The sequence below is a fragment of the Macaca mulatta genome, chromosome 20 (genome assembly GCF_049350105.2).
Source record: "Macaca mulatta isolate MMU2019108-1 chromosome 20, T2T-MMU8v2.0, whole genome shotgun sequence".
Taxonomy (NCBI): Eukaryota; Metazoa; Chordata; class Mammalia; order Primates; family Cercopithecidae; genus Macaca; species Macaca mulatta.
In genome coordinates, this window is record NC_133425.1 from 84,630,693 (window position 1) to 84,658,573 (window position 27,881).

The window sequence follows — 27,881 nt, forward strand, 5'->3', positions numbered from 1 at the left end:
TTTTTTTTTTATTTTTATTTTTTTTTTTGAGACAGGGTCTCATTCTGTCACCTAGGCTGGAGTGCAGTGGTGCAATCTCAGTTCACTGCAACCTCTGCCTCCCACGTTCAGGGAATTCTCCTATCTCAGCCTCCTGAGTAGCTGGGATCACAGGTGCCCACCACCATGCCCAGCTAATTTTTTTTGTATTGTTAGTAGAGATGGGGTTACGCCATGTTGGCCAGGCTGGTCTTGAACTCCTGGCCCCAAGTGATCCTCATGCCTTGGCCTCCCAAAGTGCTGGGATTACAGGCGTGAGCCCCTGTGCTTGGCCCTATGTTGATTTTTTAAAATTAAGAATATAAAGAAATAACTTGGTTTGGACATCAGAACTGAACAGAATGTTATCTTCAGGGGACATCTTCCCTGTCCTCATCCTTTCCACCTTATTCTCATCCTACTATCCTTTTCAACCTTTGGGTTATTATTTTCTGAATAATCTTATCTGTATTTCCTTGTATTCAACATGAAGAGATAAATATACCTGTATATTTTATTGTCTATTTTCCTTTTATTGTTTTTTTCGAGATGTAGTCTCGTTCTGTCACCCAGTCTGGAGTGCAGTGGTGCGATCTTGGCTCACTGCAACCCCCACCTCCCAGGTTCACACCATTCTCCTGCCTCAGCCTTCCGAGTAGCTGGGACTACAGGCACGCACCACCATGGCTAGCTAATTTTTGCATTTTTTGGTAGAGACGGCGTTTCACCATGTTGGCCAGGCTGGTGTCGAACTCCTGACCTCAAGTGATCTGCCTACCTCAACCTCCCAAAGTGCTGAGATTACAGGTGTGAGCCAGCATGCCCAGTCTATTTTTCTAAAGAAAAGGTTTGCTATTGTAGCTACTGTTTTGCAGTTTACATTTTCACTTAATGGTGTATCTTGGAAATCACTCCATAGGAGCTCATGGAGATCATCTCCGTAGCTGCATAGCACTGCACTGCTGGAGGCACCGTACAACACTCAGCTACCCGACTACTTGACTGCAATTGGTAATCTAAGTCATTTTGGAATTGTTAAGAGATTTGCCTTCAGGGAAAATGTTGACAAGTAGCATTGCTGGATTGCGCCTGTAGTTTTGTTGGATGTTGCCAAATTCTTCTCTGTTCCAGGTGGATGATGTGCCCCAATAATTCCTGCTTCCTGAGATTTATACCTTTGTGTGGTCCTCTCACATCAGAGTAGGGTTGGTCTGTATGACCAGCAGAGTATGACAGAAGTGATGGTGAAGTACTTCCAAAATTAGCTTTAAAATACCACGCACAGGCAGGGCACAGCGGCTCATGCCTATAACCCCAGCTCTTTGGAAGGCCAAGGCAGGCGGATCACTTGAGGTCAGGAGTACAGCCTGGCCAACATGGTGGATCACTTGAGGTCAGGAGATCAGCCTGGCCAACATGGCGAAACCGTCTCTACTAATAATACAAAAATTAGCCAGGCATGGTGTCACACGCCTGTAATCTGAGTTACTTATGTGGATGAGGCAGGAGAATCGCTTGAACCCAGGAGGTGGAGGTTGTAGTGAGCCAAGGTAGCGCCACTGCACTCCAGCCTGGGTAACAGAGTGAAACTCCATCTCAAAAAACATAAATAGGCTGGGCGCAGTGGCTCAAGCCTGTAATCCCAGCACTTTGGGAGGCCGAGATGGGTGGATCACGAGGTCAAGAGATCGAGACCATCCTGGCTAACACGGTGAAACCCCGTCTCTACTAAAAAATACAAAAAAAAAAAACTAGCCGGGCGAGGTGGCGGCGCCTGTAGTCCCAGCTACTCGGGAGGCTGAGGCCGGAGAATGGCGTAAACCTGGGAGGTGGAGCTTGCAGTGAGCTGAGATCCGGCCACTGCACTCCATCCTGGCCAACAGAGCGAGACTCCATCTCAAAAAAAAAAAAAATAAATAAATAAATAAAAAAATAAAATAAAATACGCATATGGAATCTCAGTGGAGTTCAATTAGCGAAACCAATCTTGAAAAAGAAGGCCAGGTGTGGAGGTGCATGCCTGTAGTCCCAGCTACTGAGGATCCTGACGCAGGAGGATGATTGAGCCCAGGAGTTCAAGGCTGCAGTGAGCCATGACTGTGCCACTGCACTCTCTCCAGCCTAAGCAACAGAGTGAGACCTTATCTCTAAACAAAACAAAACTGTCTCTCACACACACACACACACACACATTATTTAGCCTTTTTTTTTTTTTAAAGAAAGGAAATCCTATGTCACCTCACATGGAATCCAAACAAGCTGAACTCCTAGAAGCAGAGAGTACAATGTTAGGTGCCAGAGGATGGGGTTGGTGGAAGGAATGGGGAGATGTTGGTCAAATGGTACAAACTTTAAGTTAAAGGATGAGTAAGATCTGGGATGTAATGTACAGCATGGAGATTTTAGTTAATAATACTATATTGTATAATGATTGGAATTTGGTAAGATAGTAAATCTTAACTATTTTCACCACACACTCAAAAGAAGGTGCCTAGGTGAGGGGATGGATGTGTAAATCTGTTTGATCATGGTCATTTCACAACACGCGCATATATCAAATCATCATGTTGCACAGCTTAAGTATGATTTTTAAAAGTCTGTCAGTTATACCTCAATAGAGTCTGGGGGAGAAATGGTGCTGGAGAAAACTACATATCTATATGCAGAACAATGGAGCTGGACCCTGACTTTATACCATATGTAAAAATTAATTCAAAATGAATCAAAAACCTAAATGTAAGTGCTAATGTATAAAACTCTTAGAAGAAAACATAGAGGAAAAACTTCATGACATTGGAATTGGAAATGATTTCTTGGTTATGAAATCACCCACAGGCAACTGAAGAAAACTAGATGAATTGGACTACATCAATATTACAAATTTTGGCCGGGCGTGGTGGCTCAAGCCTGTAATCCCAGCACTTTGGGAGGCCGAGACGGGCGGATCATGAGGTCAGGAGATCGAGACCATCCTGGTTAACACGGTGAAACCCCGTCTCTACTAAAATACAAAAAAAATTAGCCGGGCATGGTGGCGGGCGCCTGTAGTCCCAGCTACTTGGGAGGCTGAGGCAGGAGAATGGCATGAACCTGGGAGGCAGAGTTGCAATGAGCTGAGATCCGGCCACTGCACTCCAGCCTGGGTGACACAGCAAGACTCTGTCTCAAAAAAAAATTTTTACAAATTTTGTACATCAAAGGACAATCATGAGAGTGAAAAGAAAATCCACAGAATGGGAGGAAATATTTGCAAACCGTGTTGGATTAAGGATTAATATTCAGTTTACTAAGAACTCCTATAACTCAAGAATAACAACAAAACCAATTTAATTCATAAAAGGACTTGTAATAAAGACGATAACAGATGGCCAATAAGAACATGAAAAGATGCCGGGCGCGGTGGCTCAAGCCTGTAATCCCAGCACTTTGGGAGGCCGAGGCGGGCGGATCACAAGGTCAGGAGATCGAGACCACAGTGAAACCCCGTCTCTACTAAAAATACAAAAAATTAGCCGGGCGCGGTGGCGGGCGCCTGTAGTCCCAGCTACTCAGGAGGCTGAGGCAGGAGAATGGCGGGAACCCGGGAGGCGGAGCTTGCAGTGAGCCGAGATGGTGCCACTGCACTCCAGCCTGGGCAACAGCGTGAGATCACTCCGTCTCAAAAAAAAAAAAAAAAAAAGAAAAGATGGTCTACATAACTCAATATTAGGAAAATGAAAACAAAAGCCGCAGTGAGATCACGTTACCCCGGCGGTGATGGCTCTTGGCCATCAAATAGGAGGTAAGTGTTGGTTGGATGTGGTAAAGCTGGAACCTTGTGCACCTGCTCATGGGAATGCAAAATGGTGCAGCAGCTCTGGAAAACAGACCGGTGGTTGCTTAAAACATCAGACAGAATTATCATGTGACCCGGCCGTTCCACTTTTGCATATATATCCAAAAGTGCTGAGAATAAGGATCCAGAATATTTTTGCACACGATTGTCATAGCAACATTATTCACAATAGCCTGCTGGTGCTAAACTTAATACATTCAGTTACTTAAAACATACCCGCGCGGTGGCTCACGCCTGTAATCCCAGCAGTTTGGGAGGTCAAGGCAGGAGGATCACGAGGTCAAGAGATCAAGACCATCCTGGCTAACATGGAGAAACCCGACCTGTACTAAAAATACAAAAATTAGCTGGGCTTGGTGGCATGTGCCTGTAATCCCAGCTACTCTGGGGGCTGCGGAAGGAGAATCGCTTGAACCCGGGAGGCAGAGGTTGCAGTGAGCCAAGACTGTGCCCCTGCACTACAGCCTGGACGACAAAGCAAGACTCACATCTCAAAAAAACCAAAACCAAAACCAAACCAAAACAAAAATATATCCCAAGGTCAGGCGCAGTTGCCACGGTGGCTCACGTCTGTAATCCCAGCACTCTGGGAGGCCAAGGCGGGTGGATCACCTGAGGTCAGAAGTTTGAGACAAGCCTGGCCAACATGGTGAAACCCCGTCTCTACTAAAAATTACAAGGTGGGCACCTGTAATCCCAGCTACTTGGGAGACTGAGGCAGGAGAATAGTTGGAACCTGGGAGGCAGAGGTTGCAGTGAGCCAAGAACGCGCCACTGCACTCCAGCCTGGATGACAGAGACTCTGTCTCAACATTAATAAATCAATAATACATAAAACACATCCCAAACACGCATAGTGTTGAACCATGTAGCATGTGCTTGCTTTGTATACTTCGTGAATCTGCTAGCCATAGGTAAGATAAATCCTGGGGTTACAAAGACTGCAAGTCCTTGCTGCCCTTCAGAGCTTTGTGACTCAGACACCTGTCAGGCTGCTGAGAAACGTGATCTAGTCATGTGAGCCCTCCCCGTCTGATCCCCTTCTTCTCTGGGAGTTCTCTGTGCCCTCCCACCCCGCCCATTTTCTTCTCTTTTCTGAATAGTGAACCCCAATTCGAAGCCTGTGGATAATCTCACGGTGCGTGACTCCCCACCCCCAACCTGTCAAAGCTTGTGCGCCACTGCCACCTCCTGGGCACATCTTCTTTTTTTTTTGAGACGGAGTCTCGCTCTGCCGCCCAGGCTGGAGTGCAGTGACTGGATCTCGGCTCACTGCAAGCTCCGCCTCCCGGGTTCACGCCATTCTCCTGCCTCAGCCTCCCGAGTAGCTGGGACTACAGGCACCCGCCACCTCGCCCGGCTAGTTTTTTTCGTATTTTTCAGTAGAGACGAGGTTTCACCGTGTTAGCCAGGATGGTCTCGATCTCCTGACCTCGCGATCCGCCCGTCTCGGCCTCCCAAAGTGCTGGGATTACAGGTTTGAGCCACCGCGCCCGGCCCACATCTTGTTTCTTAATCAGCCAGGAAATCACATGAACTCCTCACATGTGGTTTTGTTTTTCACATTTAGATTCCTGATCCGTTTGGAGTTTATCCCTGTGAGGTCCAGAATGAATTTCATCATTTCTCAGACGGCTAACCATTTGTCTTAGCACCTTTCATTATAAACCGCATATTTGTTCCACTGCTCTGAAATTATGTTTATGCACCGAATTTCCATGTTACTGGGTTGATGTCTGGATATTCCATTTGTGTTTCCTGTTCATGTGTCAGTAGCACACAGTTTTAATGACAGAGGCTGTTTTCATATCTGTCGGGCATTGTGCTTTGTCCACGTCATCTTCGTTATGAGACATTTGTTCCTCCATGTCAACTCCAGGATCAATATACCTGGCTCCAAAAAAAAAAACCTTTTCGTATTGTTACTGGAATCATGTGACATTTCTGAATGAACCTTGGAAGAACTCCTGGTATCAGTCTATTTTGCAACGTAGTATAGGTGCTCCTGGCCCCTACGGTACATGAGAAAAACAACAGAAACGCATATTTGAAGGGAAAAATATGAACATATACAGAAAAAAAAATACTGCATTGAAAATGCAATGGAATCAACTGTTAAGAGTTCGGCGTGATGTTCAGACGGATAGAAAGGAACGGGGCCGGTGACTCCCTGCAGAGATCGAGAGGAGACCGCGCACTCTCGGCACCCGAGGGCTTCTCGCTGTGGCCGAATCCCGGCCGCGCTCGCGACGAGCACTTCCTGGCTGTACCCGCCCAACCTCGCCCTCCTGGTCTGTTCCGGCCCCGCAGTCGCGTCCAGAGACCTGATCCTTACGTCCGCCTGGTCCTCCGGGACTATCTCTGCCTCCAGCCCGGTTCCCGAGGGCGCCACGGGGCCCTCCCACACGCTCGCGGAAGGCACTACAACCTCTCCGCGCCATAGACCAACGGTTCGGCCCGGGCGCTGAAGGCGGAAGTGACGCCAGAGACGCGCCGACACCTCTTCCGGCGCCGGCCCCGCCCCCTCCTGTGCGACGGTTCCGCCGCCTCCTGTGCGACGGCTGCGCAAGTTCTTGGGGCAGACCGTCCCGGCGCCGCAGAGTTCCGCACGTGTCCCGGGGCCGTCCGCGGGGGACCTGGCCCGGGAGTGGTCGCCCGCCCGCCCCGCGCCCCCGGCACCGCTTCTAGAAGGGAAAGTCGCCGCCGCTCGCGGTGGACCCGGGCCGCGCCTCCTGTCCGCGGAGCTGGTGAGAGAGGGGCCTTCTGCTTCCTTCACTTTGATGAGGGCGTGTGTCTGTGAAAATCTGGCTTCGACTTTGACGTTTTTTTGTGTTTCTGACACTTTGTGTTGGGACCGAAGCGTAAGGTAGACCCCTGAGCGCCCGGGGCGTGCCGCTCCCGGTGAAGGTTACCCTGTGGGGACCAGCGGGACTTCCAGGCCCGGCCCCCGGGGAGGAGGGATGCGGCCGTCATCCCGCCCGGCCTGGAGTAATCGAATCCGCGGTGAACAGCGTGTTTCGACTATTTTTTCTCACGTTTTGCTTTAAAAAAATCTGAATCTAATAAAAATGTGAACATCTACTACAAGGAATATCCACTGCAGTCGTTTTCCTCCTTTTTAGTACTAGGCCATGTTTTCTCTCTCCCCCAATAAATAAACTATTATTTGAGTATAACTAAGTTGAAAATAAACTGCACACGTGATACTTAACTTTTAAATACTTGGTAAAGCGTCTCAAAGATAAGGACATTGTCCTACTGAAACCACAATACTAGTATTTCACCTAAGAAAGTTAAAAATAGGCCGGGCGCAATGGCTCAAGCCTGTAATCCCAGCACTTTGGGAGGCCGAGGGGGGGCAGATCACGAGGTCAGGAGATCGAGACCATCCTGGCTAACACGGTGAAACCCCGTCTCTACTAAAAATACAAAAAACTAGCCGGACGTGGTGGCGGGCGCCTGTGGTGCCAGCTACACGGGAGGCTGAGGCAGGAGAATGGCGGGAACCCGGGAGGCGGAGCTTGCAGTGAGCCGAGATCATGCCACTCACTCCAGCCTGGGCGGCAAGAGCGAGACTCCGTCTCAAAAAAAAAATAATTAAAAATAATAAGGTCCGCTGGGCGCAATGGCTCAGGCTTGTAATCCCAGCACTCTGGAAGGCCGAGGCGGGTGGATCATCTGTGGTCGGGAGTTCAAGACCAGGCTAACATGGAGAAACCCCGTCTCTACTAAAAGTACAAAATTAGCCCGGCGTGGTGGTGCATGCCTTAATCCCAGCTAGTCTGGAGGCTGAGACAGGAGAATCGCTTGAACCGGGGTGGCAGAGGTTGCGATGAGCTGAGATCGTGCCATTGCACTCCAGCCTGGGCAACAAGAGCGAAACTCCGTCTCAAGAAATAAAATAATAATAGTAACAATAAGGCCATCCACTGTCTACTTTGTGTGACATCTAGAATTGTCAGCCTTGTTCCAGCACTGCACTGTTGGGTATTTTGGGGACTAAGAGCCATTCAAGGTTTTTTTTTTTTTTTTTTTTTTTTTTGAGATGGAATCTCGCTCTGTCGCCCAGGCTGGAGTGCAGTGACCGGATCTCTGCTCACTGCAAGCTCCGCCTCCCGGGTTTACGCCATTCTCCTGCCTCAACTTCCCTGGTAGCTGGGGCTACAGGCGTCCGCCACCTCACCCAGATAGTTTTTTGTATTTTTTAGTAGTGACAGGATTTCACCGTGTTAGCCAGGATGGCCTCGATCTCCTGACCTCGTGATCCGCCCGTCTCAGCCTCCCAAAGTGCTGGGATTACAGGCTTGAGCCACCGCACCCGGCCGCCATTCAAGGTTTATACGTTCCCATCGTTTATGTCTTTTCACCTAGAACAACCCCTATCGTTTCTCTAGTACTTTATGCCTTTGGGTCCACGAGGTCTCAGATGGCCGAGTTCAGCCTTAGTCACCTCATGTCCCATGTTAGCTGTTCCTTCTCTGTGCTGATTCCAAGCCCCAGCCTGTTTCTCAAAAGGTCAAGGGTCAGCTGCATAGATGACTGTTGAGAGGGTGTAGATTTACTCTAAAATCCCAGAGGGCTCTGAGTCTTATCAGTGCTTGCCGGAGGCATCCAGCGGCATCCTGTGTACCGTGGACACCGTGTCATTGGGTCTGCTGGGTCATTTCTGCCAAGTGCCTCAGAAGCTTGTGCTGCACCCTGAATGTGCAAGGATCCACGCTTGGCACTGGCAGCCTTATAGACCAGGTCTACTTTAATGCTCTACTTTAATGTGTAGAGCATTAAAGCTGTTACATATGTTGTTCCTAAAATTAAAAGATCTGCAGAGTGTTGGGCCTCTTTTTTGGTTATAGGTGTTATGAGGTGCGGTGACTTGGAGGTGCATATTGGAGGGGATGTCTTTATGTAATCCAGGCTACTGAACTGACAGAAACTATGGCCCCTGAATCACAAGCCCTCTATAGTGTATATTTTGTATGAAGGTATCTAAAACATGTTTATTTCCTGTTCACTGTGTCCAACCACCCTAATGTCAGCATGGTGTATGAGTGCAGTCTGAGGGTCGGGTCCTCTGGGGATGATGTTAAGGCAGAGAACTGAATATTACATCCCTTTTTGAAGCAGGGAAAAGAACCTGTGCAGGTGACACCGAACTCAACACATTTGTGGGTCTTTTAGCCCAAAGACCCTGCACACCCCCTCTACCCCCCAGTTTCAGACACCTAGTGGTAAGTACAGTTTATACAAGGAGAATGGACATGTTTTCTGACATGTGAAACTTTACTGTTTTGGTCACCTCATCAGTAGAGTAAGAAAGTACAGCTCTAGATCTACCTTTGTCCTGCTGGCAGTGACCACAGACTCAGGAGTACACACTGATGAGACCAGGGTGGGGCGCGGTGGCTCACACCTGTAATCCAAGCACTTTGGGAGGCCGAGGTGGGCGGATCACGAGGTCAGGAGATCAAGAGCATCCTGGCTGACATAGTGAAACCCCACCTCTACTAAAAATACAAAAACTTACCCAGGCGTGGTGGCACATGCCTGTAGTCCTAGCTACTTGGGAGGCTGAGGCAGGAGAACTGCTTGAACCCGGGAGGTGGAGGTTGCAGTGAGCCGAGATCGCACCATTGCACTCCATCTTGAGTGACAGCGAGACTCTGTCTCAAAAAAAAAAAACAAAAAAACTGACAGGGTGGTTGAACCCGTACCTGCTAACTGTCGTGGTTCACCACTTCCTGAGTGGATGATGTGGGACCAGTTCGTTATCTGAATCCAGGCTGTTTTAGGTATAAACACAGGTGAAATCTGTGAATGGCTGTTCTGATAATTAAATAAGGCTTCTGCTGTCTTCTGACCCATATACTGCTCTTCAGTAGGTGACGTGGATATTACTAATCCTCGACAGAGTATACTGGGTATAGTGGCTTTCACATGTGTCATCTGCAGAAACAAGCTAATGCATGAGGTTTGATAACTGGGAAGTAATGCTTCTTCGTTGTGGTTGCTAGGAAATAGGGATCCAGCCATCCCTGGGTCAGGAGGGATAGAGACTGCACCATCCACACAGATTCACAGGCCGTCCTGTAGTGGCCTTGGCTTCAGGAAAGGAGCATTCAGACGCTTCCATCAGCCTCCCAGGATGGCAGCCCCTGACCTAGCCCATGGTAAGTCCTGGTGGGGCTCCTCCTCACAGCCTCTGCTGTAGGTGCTGATACACAGTGTGAGTCCCATGGACGGGGCCTGAGTAGTCCCGCTCCGGGTTCCTATTGGAGCTGCTGGAGTGAGCCAGAGAACGCTGGCCTGTAAGTCAGCCCCAGTGTGTGTGCTTTGGGGAGGGATGATTCGTAAACCCCATGAGTTTTCTCACCAAGGGCAAATGAAGAGTCACGTTTCTCAGGGCTTACAGTTCTGTATCTGCAATAGGAGCCTGTTACCATTTCCTGGTGGGCAGCATAGCTCACAAACCTTTTGTGTCGCCAGGTGAGACAGACTACCCTGGCACTGTATGGCTGTGTGTGTGTGTGTTTTCCTGAGGCATTGTATGGCTCTGTGTGTGTGTGTGTATGTGTGTGTGTGTGTGTTTTCCTGAGGCATTGTATGGCTCTGTGTGTGTGTATGTGTATGTGTGTGTTTTCCTGAGGCACTGTATATCTGTGTGTGTGTGTGTTTTCCTGAGGCACTGTATATCTGTGTGTGTGTGTGTTTTCCTGAGGCATTGTATGGCTCTGTGTGTGTGTGTGTGTGTGTGTGTTTTCCTGAGGCATTGTATGGCTCTGTGTGTGTGTGTGTGTGTGTGTTTTCCTGAGGCACTGTATATCTGTGTGTGTGTGTGTTTTCCTGAGTGTACAGGAGTATGTGGGAATTCTCTGGCACTGTATGGCTGTGTGTGTGTGTGTGTGTGTGTGTGTATGTGTGTGTGTTTTCCCGAATGTGCAGCAGTACACGGGAATTTCCCGCTAGGATGGAATGACTTCCAGGTCCGTGAGCGTGGCATTAGGGTCAGCTCTGGGTTCTCATGCTTTCTTGCCTTCTTTGTTTTTTAGGAGGTCATGTTTCTAGGGACTCAATCTGCCTTCGTGGAGAACAGACACAGGCAGCAGGGATGGTGGCTGGCTGGCTGATAAATTGTTATCAGGTATGCCAAAACTGTATTTTTCTAAAATTGACATATTGGTATTCAGCAGACAGATAGGTTTCTGTCTGAGCAGATTTATCTCCACAGCCTCACCCTAGGACCGAGTCCCTAGTTGAGCCCCGGGGAGGAGAGCCTGGCCGGTCAGGTGTGACTGAAAATCCTCCCGTAATTCAGTGTTACTTTTTTCTTTTTCTTTTTTTTTTTTTTTTTTTGAGATGGAGTCTCGTTTGTTGCCCAGGTATCTCGGCTCACTGCAATCTCCGCCTCCCAGGTTCAAGCAATTCTCCTACCTCAGCCTCCCAAGTAGCTGGGATTACAAGTGCCTGCCACCACGCCCGGCTAATTTTTGTATTTTTAGTAGAGATGGAGTTTTGCCATGTTGGCCAGGCTGGTCTTGAACTCCTGATCTCAGGTGGTCCACCTGCCTTGGCCTCCCAAAGTGCTGGGATTACAGGCTTGTGCCACTGTGCCTAGCCTCAGCATTACTCATTATTTTGACCCTTGTGCCAAATGCATGCTTCTTTTTTTGCTGAGTGCTCTGACACATGGTAAGGAAGGGGAAAGTGTCCTTTCTGGGAACTTATTTCCACATCACGAGTTATCACTTGTTTGTAATGTGCTCAGGAGAGGGACATAAGGCGAGAGGAGCGTGAGTGGGTGAGAGAAGTTCACATATGGGAGGTGCCGTTCCGGCCGTATGACTAGAGGAGATCAACAGTGTGTGTGTGTGGTCAGAGAAGGGTTCCCAGGACCGCTGGGCCATGGGGTAGACAGTAGGAGACCTCACAGTCCCATGTAGGCATAGGGCCCGTTTCCTCATTCTCCAGTGAACACTGATGGACACGTTGAATGGCTTCAACCACCATGTGTGATGATTTAGGACTCAGTGACCTTTGACGACGTGGCTGTGGACTTCACCCAGGAGGAATGGACTTTACTGGACCCGTCTCAGAGAGACCTCTACAGAGATGTGATGCTGGAAAACTACGAGAACCTGGCCTCAGTAGGTGAGGCTGCCACCGTTCTTTGCAACTTCTGTGGAGCTGATACATGATACGTCCTTACTGTGTTCCAGGATTGTTGACGGCAAAGCCGAGTACCGTGGGAAGTAACAGATATAATGGGCTTGATGCTAGCGTGGTCGTTTCCAGAATGTGGTCCTGGGGTCAGTAGCATCACCATCACTCATCTAGAAACGTGCATTCTCAGGCCGCACCTGTGACACGTTGGATCAGAATGTCTGCTGGGGGGGGCCTGTCATCTCTGCTTTAACAAGCCCTCCCTGTGAAGCCGACTCACTCTTAACGCTGAGAACCACTGAGTAGTAGTTTCCCAAGCGAATGAAGATCTCTTTTTGCACTTCTGATATTTCCTGTTTGAATAGAAGTCTTAGTGGTTTTTACATGTATATTTAAGCCTGAATGTGGGCTTCAGGGATCAGAGATAAACCAGTTTCTTTGGGGCACAGAAAGATGGAGTGTACTTGCACTTTGAGCTCCTTCGAAACCATTTCACTGCACTCTTTAGAAATGTAGTTCCTGGCACGCCACTGCACTCCAGCCTGGGTGACAGAGCGAGACTCCATCTCAAAAACATAAAATAAAATAATGTAGTTCCTGGCCGGGCGCGGTGGCTCAAGCCTGTAATCCCAGCACTTTGGGAGGCCGAGACCGGCGGATCACGAGGTCAGGAGATCGAGACCATCCTGGCTAACCCAGTGAGACCCCGTCTCTACTAAAAAATACAAAAAAAAAACTAGCCGGGTGAGGCGGCGGGCGCCTGTAGTCCCAGCTACTCGGGAGGCTGAGGCAGGAGAATGGCGTGAACCCGGGAGGCGGAGCTTGCAGTGAGCTGAGATCCGGCCACTGCACTCCAGCCTGGGCGACAGACCGAGACTCCGTCTCAAAAAAAAAAAAAAAAAAAAGAAATGTAGTTCCTGGCACGCCACTGCACTCCTGCCTGGGTGACAGAGCGAGACTCCATCTCAAAAACATAAAATAAAATAATGTAGTTCCTGGCCGGGTTCAATGGCTCATGCCTGTAATCCCAGCACTTTGGGGGCCAGGTGTGGTGGCTCACGCGTGTAATCCCAGTACTTTGGGAGGCTGGACACGGTGACTCAAACGCCTGTAATCCCAGTACTTTGGGAGGCTGGACACGGTGACTCAAACGCCTGTAATCCCAGCACTTTGGGAGGCTGGACACGGTGACTCAAACACCTGTAATCCCAGCACTTTGGGAGGCTGGACACGGTGACTCAAACACCTGTAATCCCAGCACTTTGGGAGGCCGGACGCGGTGGCTCAGGGCTGTGATCCCAGCACTCTGGGAGGCTGGGTGTGGTGGCTCACACCTAATCCCAGCACTCTGGGAGGCCGGGCATAGTGGCTCAGGGCTGTGATTCCAGCACTCTGGGAGGCCGGGTGCAGTGGCTCATGCCTGTAATCCCAGCACTCTGGGAGGCTGGGCGTGGTGCCTCAGGGCTATCATTCCAGCACTCTGGGAGACTGGTCACGGTGGCTCAGGGCTGTGATCCCAGCACTCTGGCAGGCCGGGGCGGGAGGATCACGAGGTCAGGAGATTGAGACCATCCTGACTAACACGGTGAATCCCCATCTTCTTTACTAAAAATACAAAAAATTAGCCGGGCGTGGTGGTGGCCGCCTGTAGTCCCAGCTACTCGGGAGACTGAGGCAGGAGAATCGCTTGAACCCAGGAGGCGGAGCTTTCTGTGAGCTGAGATTGTGCCACTGCACTCCAGCCTGGGGGACAGAGCGAGACTCCATCTCAAAAAAAAAAAAACCGAAAACCAAAAAACAGGGAAATGTAGTTCCTGTTTCATGGGTAGGTTTGTCATCCCCTGCCCGAGCCTCTTCCATTGATGTCTCCTTCCCTGTGTACAGGACGTGACCTGTTCAAACCCAGCGTGATCTGTTGGCTGGAAGAGGAAGAGGAGTTGAGGGCAGAGCAGAGAGGAGTTCTCCAAGGTGAGCGAGTGTGAAGAGCACCCCTGGTCGATGTCAAGTTTAGCAGCTGCGGGAGGATCCTGAGTGTCGAGTTTGGTGGCTGTGGGAGGATCGTGAGTGTACATTTTAAGATGCATTCTGGCACAGAACATGAGGCCAGTGGACTCAAAGTTCTGGGGAGAGAGAGCAAGACTCTCTCTCTGTCTCGCAAAAAAAAAAAAAAAAAGAAAAAGAAAACCCTGCTCTTTTGTTCTTTGAGGTTGTGGTTTTTTTGGTTTGTTTTGTTTTGTTTGAGATGGAGTCTTGCTCTGTTGCCCAGGCTGGAGTGTAGTGGCACAATTTCGGCTCACTGCAAACTCCGCCTCCTGGGTTCATGCAATTCTTCTGCCTCACCTTCCGAGTAGCTGGGATTACAGGCGTGTGCCACCACACCCGGCTAATTTTTTTGCTTGTTTGTTTTGTATTTTTTTTTTTTTTTTTTTTTTTGAGACGGAGTCCAGGCTGGAGTGCAGTGGCCAGATCTCAGCTCACTGCAAGCTCTGCCTCCCAGGTTCATGCCATTCTCCTGCCTCAGCCTCCTGAGTAGCTGGGACTACAGGCACCCGCCACCTCGCCTGGCTAGTGTTTTTTTTGTTTTTTTTTTTTTTTTTTTTGAGACGGAGTCTAGCTCTGTCGCCCAGGCTGGAGTGCAGTGGCCGGATCTCAGCTCACTGCAAGCTCCGCCTCCCGGGTTCACGCCATTCTCCTGCCTCAGCCTCCCGAGTAGCTGGGACTACAGGCACGCGCCATCTCGCCCGGCTAGTTTTTTGTATTTTTTTATTTTTTATTTTTTTTAATTTTTATTTATTTATTTTTTTTTTTGAGACTGAGTCTGGCTCTGTCGCCCAGGTTGGAGTGCAGTGGCCGGATCTCAGCTCACTGCAAGCTCCGCCTCCCGGGTTTATGCCATTCTCCTGCCTCAGCCTCCGGAGTAGCTGGGACCACAGGCGCCCGCCACCTCGCCCGGCTAGTTTTTTGTATTTTTTAGTAGAGACGGGGTTTCACCGTGTTAGCCAGGATGGTCTCGATCTCCTGACCTTGTGATCCGCCCGTCTCAGCCTCCCAAAGTGCTGGGATTACAGGCTTGAGCCACTGTGCCCGGCTTTTTTTTTGTATTTTTTTAGTAGAGACGGGGTTTCACTGTGTTAGCCAGGATGGTCTCCATCTCCTGGCCTCGTGATCCGCCCGTCTCGGCCTCCCAAAGTGCTGGGATTACAGGCTTGAGCCACCGCGCCCGGCCGTGTTTTGTATTTTTTAGTAGAGACGGGCTTTCACCATGTTAGCCAGGATGGTCTCAATCTCCTGACCTCATGATCTGCCTGTCTCGGCCTCCCAAAGTGCTGGGATTACAGGCTTGAGCCACTGCGCCCAGCCTGATTTTTGTATTTTTGGTAGTGACAAGGTTTCGCCATGTTGGTCAGGCTGGTCTCGAACTCCTGACCTCGTGATCCACCCACCTTGGCCTCCCAAAGTGTTGGGATTACAGGCGTGAGCCACCACGCCCAGCCGAGTTTGTTTTTTTAATGTATGCTCTTTGTCCAGATCTTTCCTGCTTTCTTTCATTGATAATACTGTTTCTGTTCACCATCACATTTGTTTTTTACGGACCAAATTTACTTTTAAATCTTCTAAATTATGACTCCCAGTTCTTGTGATTCCAAATTTTACACATAGCCAAACTCCTCCAATCTATCTTTGCTTTATTTTTTTTGCCATGTCTTTTTTTTTTTTTTTTTTTTTTTTTTTTTTTTTTGAGACGGAGTCTCATGCTGTTGCCCAGGCGGGAGTGCAGTGGCGCGATCTCGGCTCACTGCAAGCTCCGCCTCCTGGGTTCCCGCCATTCTCCTGCCTCAGCCTCCTGAGTAGCTGGGACTACAGGCGCCCGCCACCGCGCCCGGCTAATTTTTTGTATTTTTAGTAGAGACGGGGTTTCACTGTGGTCTCGATCTCCTGACCTTGTGATCCGCCCGCCTCGGCCTCCCAAAGTGCTGGGATTACAGGCTTGAGCCACCGCGCCCGGCCTACCATGTCTTATATGAAAACGAATAACAATGAGTTTGATCATTTTCAGGTCTTTGTTTTTTTTCTTTTCAGAATGGCGACTTAAAACCAAAGGGCCAGCACTTCGGCAGGATAGATCTTGGTTCAGAACATCAAATGAGACACAAACGGTAAAATTAACAAGAGAGATTTTTTTTATTTATCACACTCATAAAACATTGGGAATTCCACTATAGAAAATGAGCAAAATTGAGAGAATGTAGAGAAGCAGGATTCACTCAGGTGGGGACTGTCTGTAGAGAACACTCTGAATGTGTGGAATTTGGGAGGGCCTCATCCTGTCTTGAAACTTGGTGCTTCAGACACACGTCAGCACACGTGACAAGGCATTGAGATTGCAGAGCTGTTTCGTGAGCACACACTTTTCAAAGTTAGAGCAGATGGCACAGGATTCCTTTTTTTTTTTGAGATGAAGTCTCACTCTGTCGCCAGGCTGGAGTGCAACGGCATGATCTCGGCTCACTGCAAGCTCCACCTCCCCGGTTCAAGCGATTCTTCTGACTCAGCCTCCCGAGTAGCTGGAACGGAACTAGAGGCGTGTGCCACCACGCCCAGCTAATTTTTGTATTTTTAGTAGAGATGGGGTTTGACCATTTTGGCCAGGATGGTCTCGATCTCTTGACCTCGTGATCCTCCCACCTCAACCTCCCAAAGTGCTGGGATTACAGGCATGAGCCACTGCTCCCGGCCGATTCTTATTTTTCATTTTTTATTTTTTGAGACGGAGTCTTGCTCTGTCACCCAGGCTGGAGTGCAGTGGCCGGATCTCAGCTCACTGCAAGCTCCGCCTCCCGGGTTTACGCCGTTCTCCTGCCTCAGCCTCCCGAGTAGCTGGGACTACAGGCGCCCGCCACCTCGCCCGGCTAGTTTTTTTGTATTTTTTAGTAGAGACGGGGTTTCACCATGTTAGCCGGGATCGTCTCTCGATTTCCTGGCCTCGTGATCCGCCCGTCTCGGCCTCCCAAAGTGCTGGGATTACAGGCTTGAGCCACCGCGCCCGGCCGATTCTTTCTTTTTTGAGATGGAGTTTTGCTCTTGTTGCCCAGGCTGGAGTGCTGTGGCGCGATCTCAGCTTGCTGCAACCTCTGCCTCCCTGGTTCAAGCCTTTCTCCTGCCTAAGCCTCCTGAGTAGCTGGGATTACAGGCATGTGCCACCACGCCCGGTTAATTTTGTATTTTTAATAGAGACAGGGTTTCTCCACGTTGGTCAGGCTGGTCTTGAACTCCTGACCTCAGGTGATCCACCCGCCTCAGCCTCCCAAAGTGCTGGGATTACAGACGTGAGCTACCGCGCCCGTCCTGATGGCACAGGATTCTTGCAGGTGCGCTCCTCATTTGACTTGAAAGACATCTACAGGGCAGGAGCTGCATGCGTGTTATGAAAATGGCAAAAATCGTAATTGTCATCGTCATACTCTGTCTTCAGCTGGGTGAGATCTATGAATAAGCCTCAGCAATCCCCTGACTGCCACTCATTCTCCACCAGCAGGCAAGAAGCCACAATGGAGGGCAGCTCTGTGACCGCACGCAGTGTGGAGAAGCTTTCAGTGAACACTCAGGCCTCAGCACACACGTGAGAACTCAAAATACAGGAGACAGTTGTGTATCTAATCATTATGAAAAAGACTTTTTTATTCCATGCCAGAAAACTTGGTTCAAAATTGGAGAGCAGTGTTCTGTGTTGGATCAGTGTGGAAAAGCCTTTAGCCCTACTCCAAATGTTGTTTACCAACAAACATGCACGCGGGACAAACCTCTTGACTGCAGTGACTGTGGGGAAGCAGTCCTTAATCAGTCATACCTTCAGGCACGTGTGGGAACTCACAGTGGAGAAGGAACATGGAACTGGAAGCAGTGTGGGAAGGCTCTCACTCACTCCACAGGCTGTGCCACGCCTGTTGAAATGCATGCTGTCAGGAACCCCCACGTATGTAGGGAATGTGGGAAGGCCTTTAGACACACTGCTTACCTTACTAGTCACATGCGAGTCCACACTGGGGAGAAGCCCTGTGAGTTGGAAGAATGTGGAAAAGCCTCCCCTGTTGCTTCCGGCCTAACTGCACTTGTAAGAACTGATGCTGCAGAGAAGCCCTGTGAATGTAACGAATGTGGAAAAACCTTCACTGGATGCTCAGGTCTTTCTAAACACGTCCAAACATGCCCTGGAAAGCAGCTCTCTGAATGGAGGGACTGTGGGAAAGCCTGCAGTGGGTTTTATCTACTGAATGAACATGTGAAAACTCGCATGAGGGAGAAGCCCTTTGCATGTATGGTTTGCGGAAAATATTTTAGAAATTCCTCCTGCCTTAATAATCATGTTCGAATTCACACTGGAATAAAACCCTATACATGTAGCTACTGTGGGAAGGCCTTCACCGTGCGCTGTGGCCTTACTAGACATGTACGAACACACACGGGCGAGAAGCCATACACGTGTAAGGACTGTGGGAAAGCCTTCTGTACGTCCTCAGGCCTTACCGAGCACGTAAGGACTCACACTGGAGAGAAACCCTATGAATGTAAAGATTGTGGGAAATCCTTCACTGTTTCTTCAAGCCTGACTGAACATGCGAGAATCCATACTGGAGAGAAACCCTACGAATGTAAGCAATGTGGCAAAGCCTTCACGGGGCGCTCAGGGCTCACTAAACACACGCGGACACACACCGGGGAGAAGCCCTATGAATGTAAGGACTGCGGGAAAGCCTACAATAGGGTTTATCTACTAAATGAACATGTGAAAACTCACACAGAGGAGAAGCCTTTTATATGTATGATATGCGGGAAATCCTTCAGAAATTCCTCATGCCTGAATAAGCACATTCAGATTCACACTGGAATAAAACCTTATGAATGTAAGGACTGTGGGAAAACGTTCACTGTTTCTTCGAGCCTAACTGAGCACATACGAACTCACACTGGAGAGAAGCCTTATGAATGTAGAGTATGCGGAAAGGCCTTCACCACGTCCTCACACCTTGTTGTGCACATAAGAACCCACACTGGAGAGAAACCCTACATATGTAAGGAGTGTGGGAAAGCCTTTGCTTCCTCCTCACACCTTATCGAACACAGACGGACTCACACAGGAGAGAAGCCTTATGTATGTAACGAGTGTGGAAAAGCCTTCCGTGCCTCCTCTCACCTGCGTAAACATGGAAGAATCCACACTGGGCAGAAACCCTATAAATGCAAGGAATGCGGGAAAGCGTACAGTAGGTTTTATCTACTAAAAGAACATTTAAAAACTTACACTGAAGAGCAGCTTTTTGTATGTAAGGACTGTGGAAAATCTTTTAAAAATTCCTCATGCCTTAACCATCACGCTCAAATTCACACTGATGAGAAACCTTACTAATGTGAGGAATGCGGGGAAGCCGTCAGCTACACTAATTCACGTGGAAGACATGAAAGACCTCTCGCTCTCCAGATGCCCATCACTTGAGGAGTGTGGCCATCAGCATCGCATCACAACCCGGCAGGCAGGAACTCAGCCTGGAGCCCTATAGCAGCAGACGCAGAGAAAGCCCTCAATGTGCTCTCGGGTCTTGCTAAATATGGAAGGTATCCAGTGGAGAGAACCTTATTGACATGTGATACGTAGCAGCGTTGTTGCTGTTCTGCTCGGTACTTTGATGATCCCTCATGATCTCACAGTGAAGAAAAACCTTAGGAGGGTGAGAATTGTTGGGAAGTCATTCTTTACATGACATCATTCCTCAATCTTTAGTAAACGAGGGATTGACACTTGAAGTGTTATGAATGTACAGAAGATAGGAATCACTTCCCCGTGTCCTAAAACCTTGTGGGCTAACAGAGACACGTCTTTCTGGGGGTTCTGTAGACGTATTTTGAACCTGTATGATGCTGCACTGATCATTCTTGGAGTGAGGACTGTTCCCTGTAGAAATCCTCCAGTCTGATTGCTATATTGTCCGAGTCGCAGCCTGGCTAAGAGTGGGCCTGGAGGACTCAGATGTGATCCTGTGTGAGCAGCATAGGCTGTGGTTGGTTAGTCTTGAGGACTCAGATGTGATCCTGTGTGAGCAGCGTAGGCTGTGGTTGGTTAGTCTTGAGGACTCAGATGTGATCCTGAGTGAGCAGCATAGGCTCTGGTTGGTTAGTCTTGACTCAGATGTGATCCTGTGTGAGCAGCGTAGGCTGTGGTTGGTTAGTCTTGAGGACTCAGATGTGATCCTGTGTGAGCAGTGTAGGCTCTGGTTGGTTAGTCTTAAGATCCAGATGTGATCCTGTGTGAGCAGCGTAGGCTGTGGTTGGTTAGTCTTGCTCTTAGGCATGACCCACCTGTAGGATCCCACACTGGCCAAGGTGGGGCATAACACAGGTCTGCATTTTATGAAAATGCCCTTGTTCCTCTCCCATACCTGATCCCTTCAGATAAAACCAAAGGGGGCAAGGAGGGGCAGAGTGGAGAGGGGCGAGGTCAGTGCTGTGAGATGCCCCCGTTTCATGGCCGTGGAGGGAGAGCCACCCCCGCACACGTGGGGAGGAGGGAATTCCTGTACCTCAGACAGTGCCGGATGGGTGAGAGCCCTGAGTGTCCCTGTTGACCTCCAGATCCTCTTCATAGCAGAGCAGTCCTGGCGGCTGCTGCAATCCGGCAGTTCTGGGTCAGGAGCCGCTTGTGTGTGCTGCCCCTTTGTGTACCATAAAAACAGACCAGGGACGTGGCTGGTCCTGATGTTCCACGGCGCTTGGCACTGTCACTGGCGCTTCCTGGATGAGGCCCTTAAACACACCCAGCAGCAGAGCAAGGCCTGCGTGTCCGTGGCACGCATGTGTGTCCTCTGGCTGCAGCAATCTTGGGTTAGGTTTTTTGTGGCCATCGGGGCAGCAGCTGCTTGGTGACTGTTTCTGTGGTGTTGAACCTCCACGGTATAAAGGTAATCTGCAGCGAGGTGAACAATAAGTCCTGGACGGACAGACCCGTGCACCTTCATGTTATTACATGTTTGAAATCCTGGACGGACAGACCCGTGCACCTTCATGTTACGTGTTTGAAATCCTGGATGGACAGACCCGTGTACCTTCATGTTACGTGTTTGAAATCCTGGATGGACAGACCCGTGCACCTTCATGTTATTACATGTTTGAAATCCTGAATGGACAGACCCGTGTACCTTCATGTTATTACATGTTTGAAATCCTGGATGGACAGACCCGTGCACCATCATGTTATTACATGTTTGAAATCCTGAATGGACAGACCCGTGTACCTTCATGTTACGTGTTTGAAATCCTGGACGGACAGACCCGTGCACCTTCATGTTATTACGTGTTTGAAATCCTGGATGGACAGACCCGTGCACCTTCATGTTACGTGTTTGAAATCCTGGATGGACAGACCCGTGCACCTTCATGTTATTACGTGTTTGAAATCCTGAATGGACAGACCCGTGCACCTTCACGGTACGTGTTTGAAATCCTGAATGGACAGACCCGTGCACCTTCACGGTACATGTTTGAAATCCTGGATGGACAGACCCGTGCACCATCATGTTATTACGTGTTTGAAATCCTGAATGGACAGACCCGTGCACCTTCATGTTATTATATGTTTGAAATCCTGGATGGACAGACCCGTGCACCTTCACGTTATTACGTGTTTGAAATCCTGGATGGACAGACCCGTGTACCTTCATGTTACGTATTTGAAATCCTGGATGGACAGACCCGTGCACCTTCATGTTATTACATGTTTGAAATCCTGAATGGACAGACCCGTGTACCTTCATGTTATTACATGTTTGAAATCCTGGATGGACAGACCCGTGCACCATCATGTTATTACGTGTTTGAAATCCTGAATGGACAGACCCGTGCACCTTCATGTTATTATATGTTTGAAATCCTGGATGGACAGACCCGTGCACCTTCACGTTATTACGTGTTTGAAATCCTGGATGGACAGACCCGTGTACCTTCATGTTACGTATTTGAAATCCTGGATGGACAGACCCGTGCACCTTCATGTTACGTGTTTGAAATCCTGGATGGATAGACCCGTGCACCTTCATGTTACGTGTTTGAAATCCTGGATGGACAGACCCGTGCACCTTCATGTTACATGTTTGAAATCCTGGATGGACAGACCCGTGCACCTTCACGGTACATGTTTGAAATCCTGAATGGACAGACTCGTGCACCTTCATGTTACGTGTTTGAAATCCTGGATGGACAGACTCGTGTACCTTCATGTTACGTGTTTGAAATCCTGGATGGACAGACCCGTGCACCTTCATGTTATTACGTGTTTGAAATCCTGGACGGACAGACCCGTGCACCTTCATGTTATTACGTGTTTGAAATCCTGGACGGACAGACCCGTGCACCTTCATGTTATTACGTGTTTGAAATCCTGGATGGACAGACACGTGCACCTTCATGTTATTACGTGTTTGAAATCCTGGACGGACAGACCCGTGCACCTTCATGTTATTACGTGTTTGAAATCCTGGATGGACAGACTTGCGCACCTTCATGTTATTACGTGTTTGAAATCCTGGATGGACAGACCCGTGCACCTTCATGTTATTACGTGTTTGAAATCCTGGATGGACAGACTGGCACACCTTCATGTTATTACATGTTTGAAATCCTGGATGGACAGACCCGTGCACCTTCATGTTGCGTGTTTGAAATCCTGGACGGACAGACCCGTGCACCTTCATGTTATTACGTGTTTGAAATCCTGGACGGATAGACCCGTGCACCTTCATGTTATTACGTGTTTGAAATCCTGGATGGACAGACACGTGCACCTTCATGTTATTACGTGTTTGAAATCCTGGACGGACAGACCCGTGCACCTTCATGTTATTACGTGTTTGAAATCCTGGATGGACAGACTTGCGCACCTTCATGTTATTACGTGTTTGAAATCCTGGATGGACAGACCCGTGCACCTTCATGTTATTACGTGTTTGAAATCCTGGATGGACAGACTGGCACACCTTCATGTTATTACGTGTTTGAAATCCTGGATGGACAGACCCGTGCACCTTCATGTTGCGTGTTTGAAATCCTGGACGGACAGACCTGTGCACCTTCATGTTATTACGTGTTTGAAATCCTGGATGGACAGACCCGTGCACCTTCATGTTATTATGTGTTTGAAATCCTGGATGGACAGACCCGTGCACCTTCATGTTGCGTGTTTGAAATCCTGGATGGACAGACCCGTGCACCTTCATGTTATTACGTGTTTGTTGTGGAGAGGAGTGGGTCATGCAGTGTTTCTCTTGTGGGACTGAGTGTGACTATTTAGCTCATCTCTTGCCACCTTTACTTATTGGCAGTGACACTAAAGGTCGTCAGATTAGTGTGAACCACCCTGTGGGGTTGTAGCGGCTCCTGGACTGGTCTCAGATGCCATCCCGGTTGGCGGAAATAAGTCCTGCAGGTGTCCGCTGGAACTGACTCCCAGTGTCTGAGTCCAGAACGTGCGGGTCACAGGTGATGCCACACCTGCATCACCCTGGTGCTCGGACTCCGAGTGACAGCATCCTGAGCAGGCGGTAGCCCAGACACCACCCTGCCTGATACGCCCCCGGTGGTGGAGACATCACCCCAGCCTAGACCTCGTTAAGATGACTCCCCTGCCTTCACTGGAGGTGACTTTACACACTTCTCCAGAACCGCCTCAGCAGCGATGCCCATGGACCGGTGTTCCTAAGGCGCAAATTCGATATTTGAGATTCTGAGATGAGCTGAGCTTGCTGTCCGCTAACCCGCGATCCTGGTGTAATCTCAGTCAGAACCTACAGCCCTGCACCTCTTGCCTGTAAGAAAATCTGTTAGGAGTTAGTAGTGTCTGTGAAGTCTTGATAATTGATAACAAATTTTTTTGTTTCACCAGGAGGCACCTGCCTCCTATCAGCCTCTGGGGAGGCCACCGTCTGCCCAGTGCCTTCTCCTCCCCTGTAGCTTTCCGTCTCATCGCCTTACTCCCTTGACTTGGCTTCACACAGAGCCTCTTCTTTACACATTCTAACTGTTCACTTCGTACCCTCCTGCAGCAGAACTACAGAGCTGCCACCCTGATCATTGTCAAACTCATCCCTTCATCAGCTTTATAACTCCTCAAGGATTTTATCACTGGACCCCCAACATTTCGAAGTGATTTTCTTGAGTAATACCATATGCTGTGATGTGGATGGGATTGGCTTGTCCTCACCAAGTCTCATGTTGAGCTTTGACTCTCAGTGTGGCAGTGCTGGGAGGGGGCCTGGTGGGGGTTTGGGTCATGGAGGCACCCTCCTGAATGGTTGGATACCATTCGTTCTTGCTCTCTCAAGCCTGGATTGGTTCGTAGGGGAATGCATTAGTTACCAGGAGCATGGTGGTGATAAAGCCACACTGTCCCTCAGGTTTGGCTCACTGCCCCTGACCTTCTCTGCCCTGTTTGACACAGCAGATAGTCCTCACCAGAAGTAGGTTGGATGCTAGTGCCATGCTTGTACAGCCTGCAGAACCATGAGCCAAATAAGCCTCTTTCTAAGTTACCCAGTGTCAGATACACAGCAATGCAGACTAAGACACCACGCATGATGGAAAACTGGGTTATGGGCAGGACTGCAAGTACTGCTTGTGCAGATACCTGTATTTCTCCTCCTGACTCCCAGAACGTGTTCTATGCCACTTAGGGCAACTTACGCTCTCCTGTGTGACAATCTCCACTCCTGATGTCTGAGGATTCCTCAGTGTAAGGTAAAACATTAAAGGACCAATTGTATTAATAGTGTTCTATTTTTTTTTTATTAGGATACATTTTCATCCTGGGGTCTTGCTGTGGGGGCTAGACCGACCCTCCCAGGGCTAGATCATTTCTAAAGATGGTAAACAACTTGCTGGGAACACCAGTGCATATGCAACTCAACTCACTGCATATGCAAATCGACACTGCATATGCAAATTGACACTGCATATACAACTCAAGTCGCACTGCATATGCAACGTAACTGGCACTGCATATGCAAATCAGCTCGCACTGCATATGCAAATCAACTGTTGCAAGTACTTATTTCCAGCCACTTCCTTTTTCTAACTACCACACCAAGCCAATATTTCTCCTCCCTGAAGTCAGCCCAGGATGAGGCACTAGACAGTGGGATATGCTCTGTGCCCTTGGGCCTGCTGGAAGTATGCAGACTACCCAGCCTCAGACTTCATCCTGCCCTGTCCTGCCTTTCCTGTGAAAACCCTGTAGCCTCTGCCTCCCCTGGACCTGACTTCTGCCCCCACGCAGCTCTGCAGCTTCCCTGGGGCCCTGTCTGCAGTGTTTTGTCCCTTCTCTTGACACTGTGAGTGATAAACTTCTTTCCATGTCAGTAACTATATGTGTTCACTCACTCACCTTGACGAGTCCACATCCAGGCCCCACCAGTGGTGTGGTTTTCCTCATAGTCTTTCTACCTAAGCACGTGTCCATGACAAGGTCTTACCCAGCCCAGGCATTCTTGAACTATCTGTAAGAGCTGCCGTGTTGACTCCTGAGCAGTTTTATTCTTTCTCTCTACTGGTTCAACCTCATTAGGGAGTGACATTTTTTCCAAAGTGGTTGTGAAACAGCATCTCTTTGGGGTGCTGGTTTGCACTTCTCTTGATTATTGATAGTATGAACATGGTTTTACTTACGCTGGCTATTTTCCTTTTTGGATGAAATACCTGGACTTGTTTTTTCCTGATTTGTTTGGTATTTGTTCTTTTTTAGAAATGGGGAGGCTGTTGTGAGGTGAGATGGGGAGGCTGTTGTGAGGTGAGATGGGGAGGCTGTTGTGAGGTGAGATGGGGAGGCTGTTGTGAGGTGAGATGGGGAGGCTGTTGTGAGGTGTGATGGGGAGGCTGTTGTGAAGTGAAATGGGGAGGCTGTTGTGAGGTGAGTCACCGCTTGTGACTTAGAAGATTGTAGTGGTTTCCACTTGACCTGTTTTCACTTTTGTGATGGTGCCTTAAGGAAAAAGGAAAAAGATTTCGCTGGGCGCGGTGGCTCATGCCTGTAATCCCATCACTTGGGGAGGCCGAGGCAGGTGAATCACGAGGTCAGGAGATGAAGCCCACCCTGGCCAACATGGTGAAACCCCATCTCTACTGAAAATAGAAAAATTAGCTAGATGTGGTGGTGTGTGCCTGTAATCCCAGCTCTTTGGGAGGTTGAGGCAGGAAAATCACTTGAACCCAGGAGGCACAGATTGCAGTGAGCCGAGATCACACACTGCACTCCAGCCTGGCAACAGAGTGAGACTGTCTCAAAAAAAAAAAAAAAAGGAAAAAGATTTCTTAATTTTGGCATACTCAAATGTATACAACCTTTCCTTTATCTTCATCAGAAATTTCTTTTCCTCTAAGGCCTTGAATGCACTGTACTGTTTTGGTTTCCACAGTTTCTGTGTTTTATGCCAGGTTGCTTAATCCATTTGGAGTTGATTTTTGTTGACGGTATGTGTACAGTTTTAATTTCATTTTCGCCGCTATGGACATAAAATTTTTACAAGGTCTCTGTTTTTTTATTTTATTTTATTTTATTTTTAAGATGGAGTCTTGCTCTGTTGCCCAGGCTGGAGTACAGTGGCACGATCTCGGCTCACTGCAAGCTCCGCCTGCTGGGTTCACGCCATTCTCCTGCCTCAGCCTCCCAAGTAGCTGAGACTACAGGTGCCTGCCAACACGCCTGGCTAATTTTTTTGTATTGTTAGTAGAGACGGGGTTTCACCATGTTAGCCAGGATGGTCTCCATCTCCTGACCTCGTGATCAGCCCGCCTCGGCCTTCCAAAGTGCTGGGATTACAGGCGTGAGCCACCGCGCCCGGCCACCTCTGTTTTTTTAATGAAGAAAAGAGATTTATTTGGTTCACAATTCTGAAGGCCGGAAGGTCCCAAAAGCATGGCACCAGCATCCGCTAGGCTCCAGATGGGGGCCTCATGCTGACTTCTGTTTTCACACAACCAGTGGGAAACAGGTGTCCTAACACTAGTAAGAGAGAAAAATCCCAAAGTTTAGTTTTTCCCGTTCACTTGCCCTGGTCTCCAGGCAGTCCTGCAGCAGCAAACACATCATTGGCCTTAGGAGCTGGCCTGTGAGGTTGACCACTCTGTGGGTGGACAAGCCCCGCCCCTAGAAGAGACACGAGCACCTCTGCATAGGCTTTGAGAATGGAATTGACATTGAAAGCACAACCCACACAATGTTCAATAAAACTTGCCTCCTGAACCTAAGTAGGTCACTCACCTGATTAACCAACATCTCCATCACCCATGGGATTTACAGACCCAGAGTGTCATAATGTGAAATTCCAAAGTGTCTAGACTATAATCTGAAATTATTCAGCATAGGTGCAACAGCCTTGGGGAGCAGTGTTACGATACAAAATGGCTAACATTCATGGCCTCAGAATCCTGGAAGGAAAGGAGGAAGTGTGATGTGGTAAAACCACTTGAAAAAATCATGATGAAAAACTTCTCATATTTGGTGTAAGATAAAAACTCTGAAGAGGTTCCATGAGCCCCAGACAGGATAAACGTACAGAAGACCAAGCCCAGACCTACCACATGGAACTGCTGAAAGCTGCAGAGTGAAAGTCTTGGGAGGAGGCTGAGAAAATGGACACAGTGCTTCCCGAAGAACAATTCAATTGACCGGGTTTCTCGTCAGAAGCCATAGAGGCCAACAGGAAATGTAGGACCATTTTTCAAGTTCTGACATAAAAAGAAATGCCCACCCAGATTGCTGTATCCAGCAAAATATCCTTTAGGAATGAAACAGAAATAACGATGATGCAATACAAAGAGTAATTGCCTGAAGAGC

General features: G+C 48.9%; 2 protein-coding genes and 2 long non-coding RNA genes across 24 annotated transcripts; 2 read left to right on the forward strand and 2 right to left on the reverse strand.

Annotated features, from left to right (window-relative positions):
• Positions 1-548: 548 nt before the first annotated feature.
• LOC144338221 (uncharacterized) lies at positions 549-5,079 on the reverse strand. Its single transcript, XR_013412185.1, has 2 exons — positions 4,629-5,079; positions 549-621 (listed from the first exon to the last, which is right to left on the reverse strand). It is a non-coding gene; the product is annotated as an uncharacterized LOC144338221 (long non-coding RNA).
• LOC144338218 (uncharacterized) lies at positions 3,286-6,307 on the forward strand. Of its 2 annotated transcripts, XR_013412182.1 has the most exons (3): positions 3,286-3,407; positions 3,704-4,101; positions 5,317-6,307. It is a non-coding gene; the product is annotated as an uncharacterized LOC144338218 (long non-coding RNA). The 2 variants fall into 2 exon arrangements; XR_013412181.1 differs by lacking the exon at positions 3,286-3,407 and having other exon boundaries at positions 3,688-4,101.
• A 75-nt stretch (positions 6,308-6,382) lies between these two features.
• Positions 6,383-19,807, forward strand: ZNF778 (zinc finger protein 778). 17 transcript variants are annotated; one of them, XM_077986844.1, is made up of 7 exons: positions 6,383-6,600; positions 9,865-10,020; positions 10,900-10,991; positions 11,819-11,998; positions 13,895-13,978; positions 16,091-16,167; positions 17,544-19,807. In XM_077986844.1, the coding sequence occupies exons 4-7, from the start codon at positions 11,965-11,967 to the stop codon at positions 19,413-19,415; spliced, it is 2,067 nt and encodes a 688-aa protein (XP_077842970.1). In that variant the 5' UTR covers positions 6,383-6,600; positions 9,865-10,020; positions 10,900-10,991; positions 11,819-11,964; the 3' UTR covers positions 19,416-19,807. The 17 variants fall into 17 exon arrangements, with proteins under 17 accessions (XP_077842970.1, XP_077842971.1, XP_028697410.2 ...); XM_077986845.1 differs by having other exon boundaries at positions 17,547-19,807; XM_028841577.2 differs by having other exon boundaries at positions 11,819-11,994.
• LOC144338204 (uncharacterized) lies at positions 17,543-26,513 on the reverse strand. 4 transcript variants are annotated; one of them, XM_077986836.1, is made up of 3 exons: positions 22,651-24,812; positions 21,715-22,602; positions 20,508-21,666 (listed from the first exon to the last, which is right to left on the reverse strand). In XM_077986836.1, the coding sequence occupies exons 1-3, from the start codon at positions 23,305-23,307 to the stop codon at positions 20,782-20,784; spliced, it is 2,430 nt and encodes an 809-aa protein (XP_077842962.1). In that variant the 5' UTR covers positions 23,308-24,812; the 3' UTR covers positions 20,508-20,781. The 4 variants fall into 4 exon arrangements, with proteins under 4 accessions (XP_077842961.1, XP_077842962.1, XP_077842960.1 ...); XM_077986835.1 differs by having other exon boundaries at positions 17,543-23,031; positions 23,125-26,513; XM_077986834.1 differs by having other exon boundaries at positions 20,508-22,602; positions 22,651-24,816.
• Between the last annotated feature and the right edge of the window lie 1,368 nt (positions 26,514-27,881).

Coding starts and splice junctions, on each gene's coding strand:
- ZNF778 (XM_015126806.3), top strand. CDS start 9,996: ATGGCAGCCCCTGACCTAGCCCATG. Junction 10,021..10,899: donor AGCCCCTGACCTAGCCCATG/GTAAGTCCTGGT, acceptor TTTGTTTTTTAG/GAGGTCATGTTTCTAGGGAC. Junction 11,999..13,894: donor CGAGAACCTGGCCTCAGTAG/GTGAGGCTGCCA, acceptor CCCTGTGTACAG/GACGTGACCTGTTCAAACCC.
- LOC144338204 (XM_077986834.1), bottom strand. CDS start 23,307: ATGACCCACTCCTCTCCACAACAAACACGTAATAACATGAAGGTGCAC. Junction 22,603..22,650: donor AAACATGTAATAACATGAAG/GTGTGCCAGTCT, acceptor AATAACATGAAG/GTGCACGGGTCTGTCCATCC.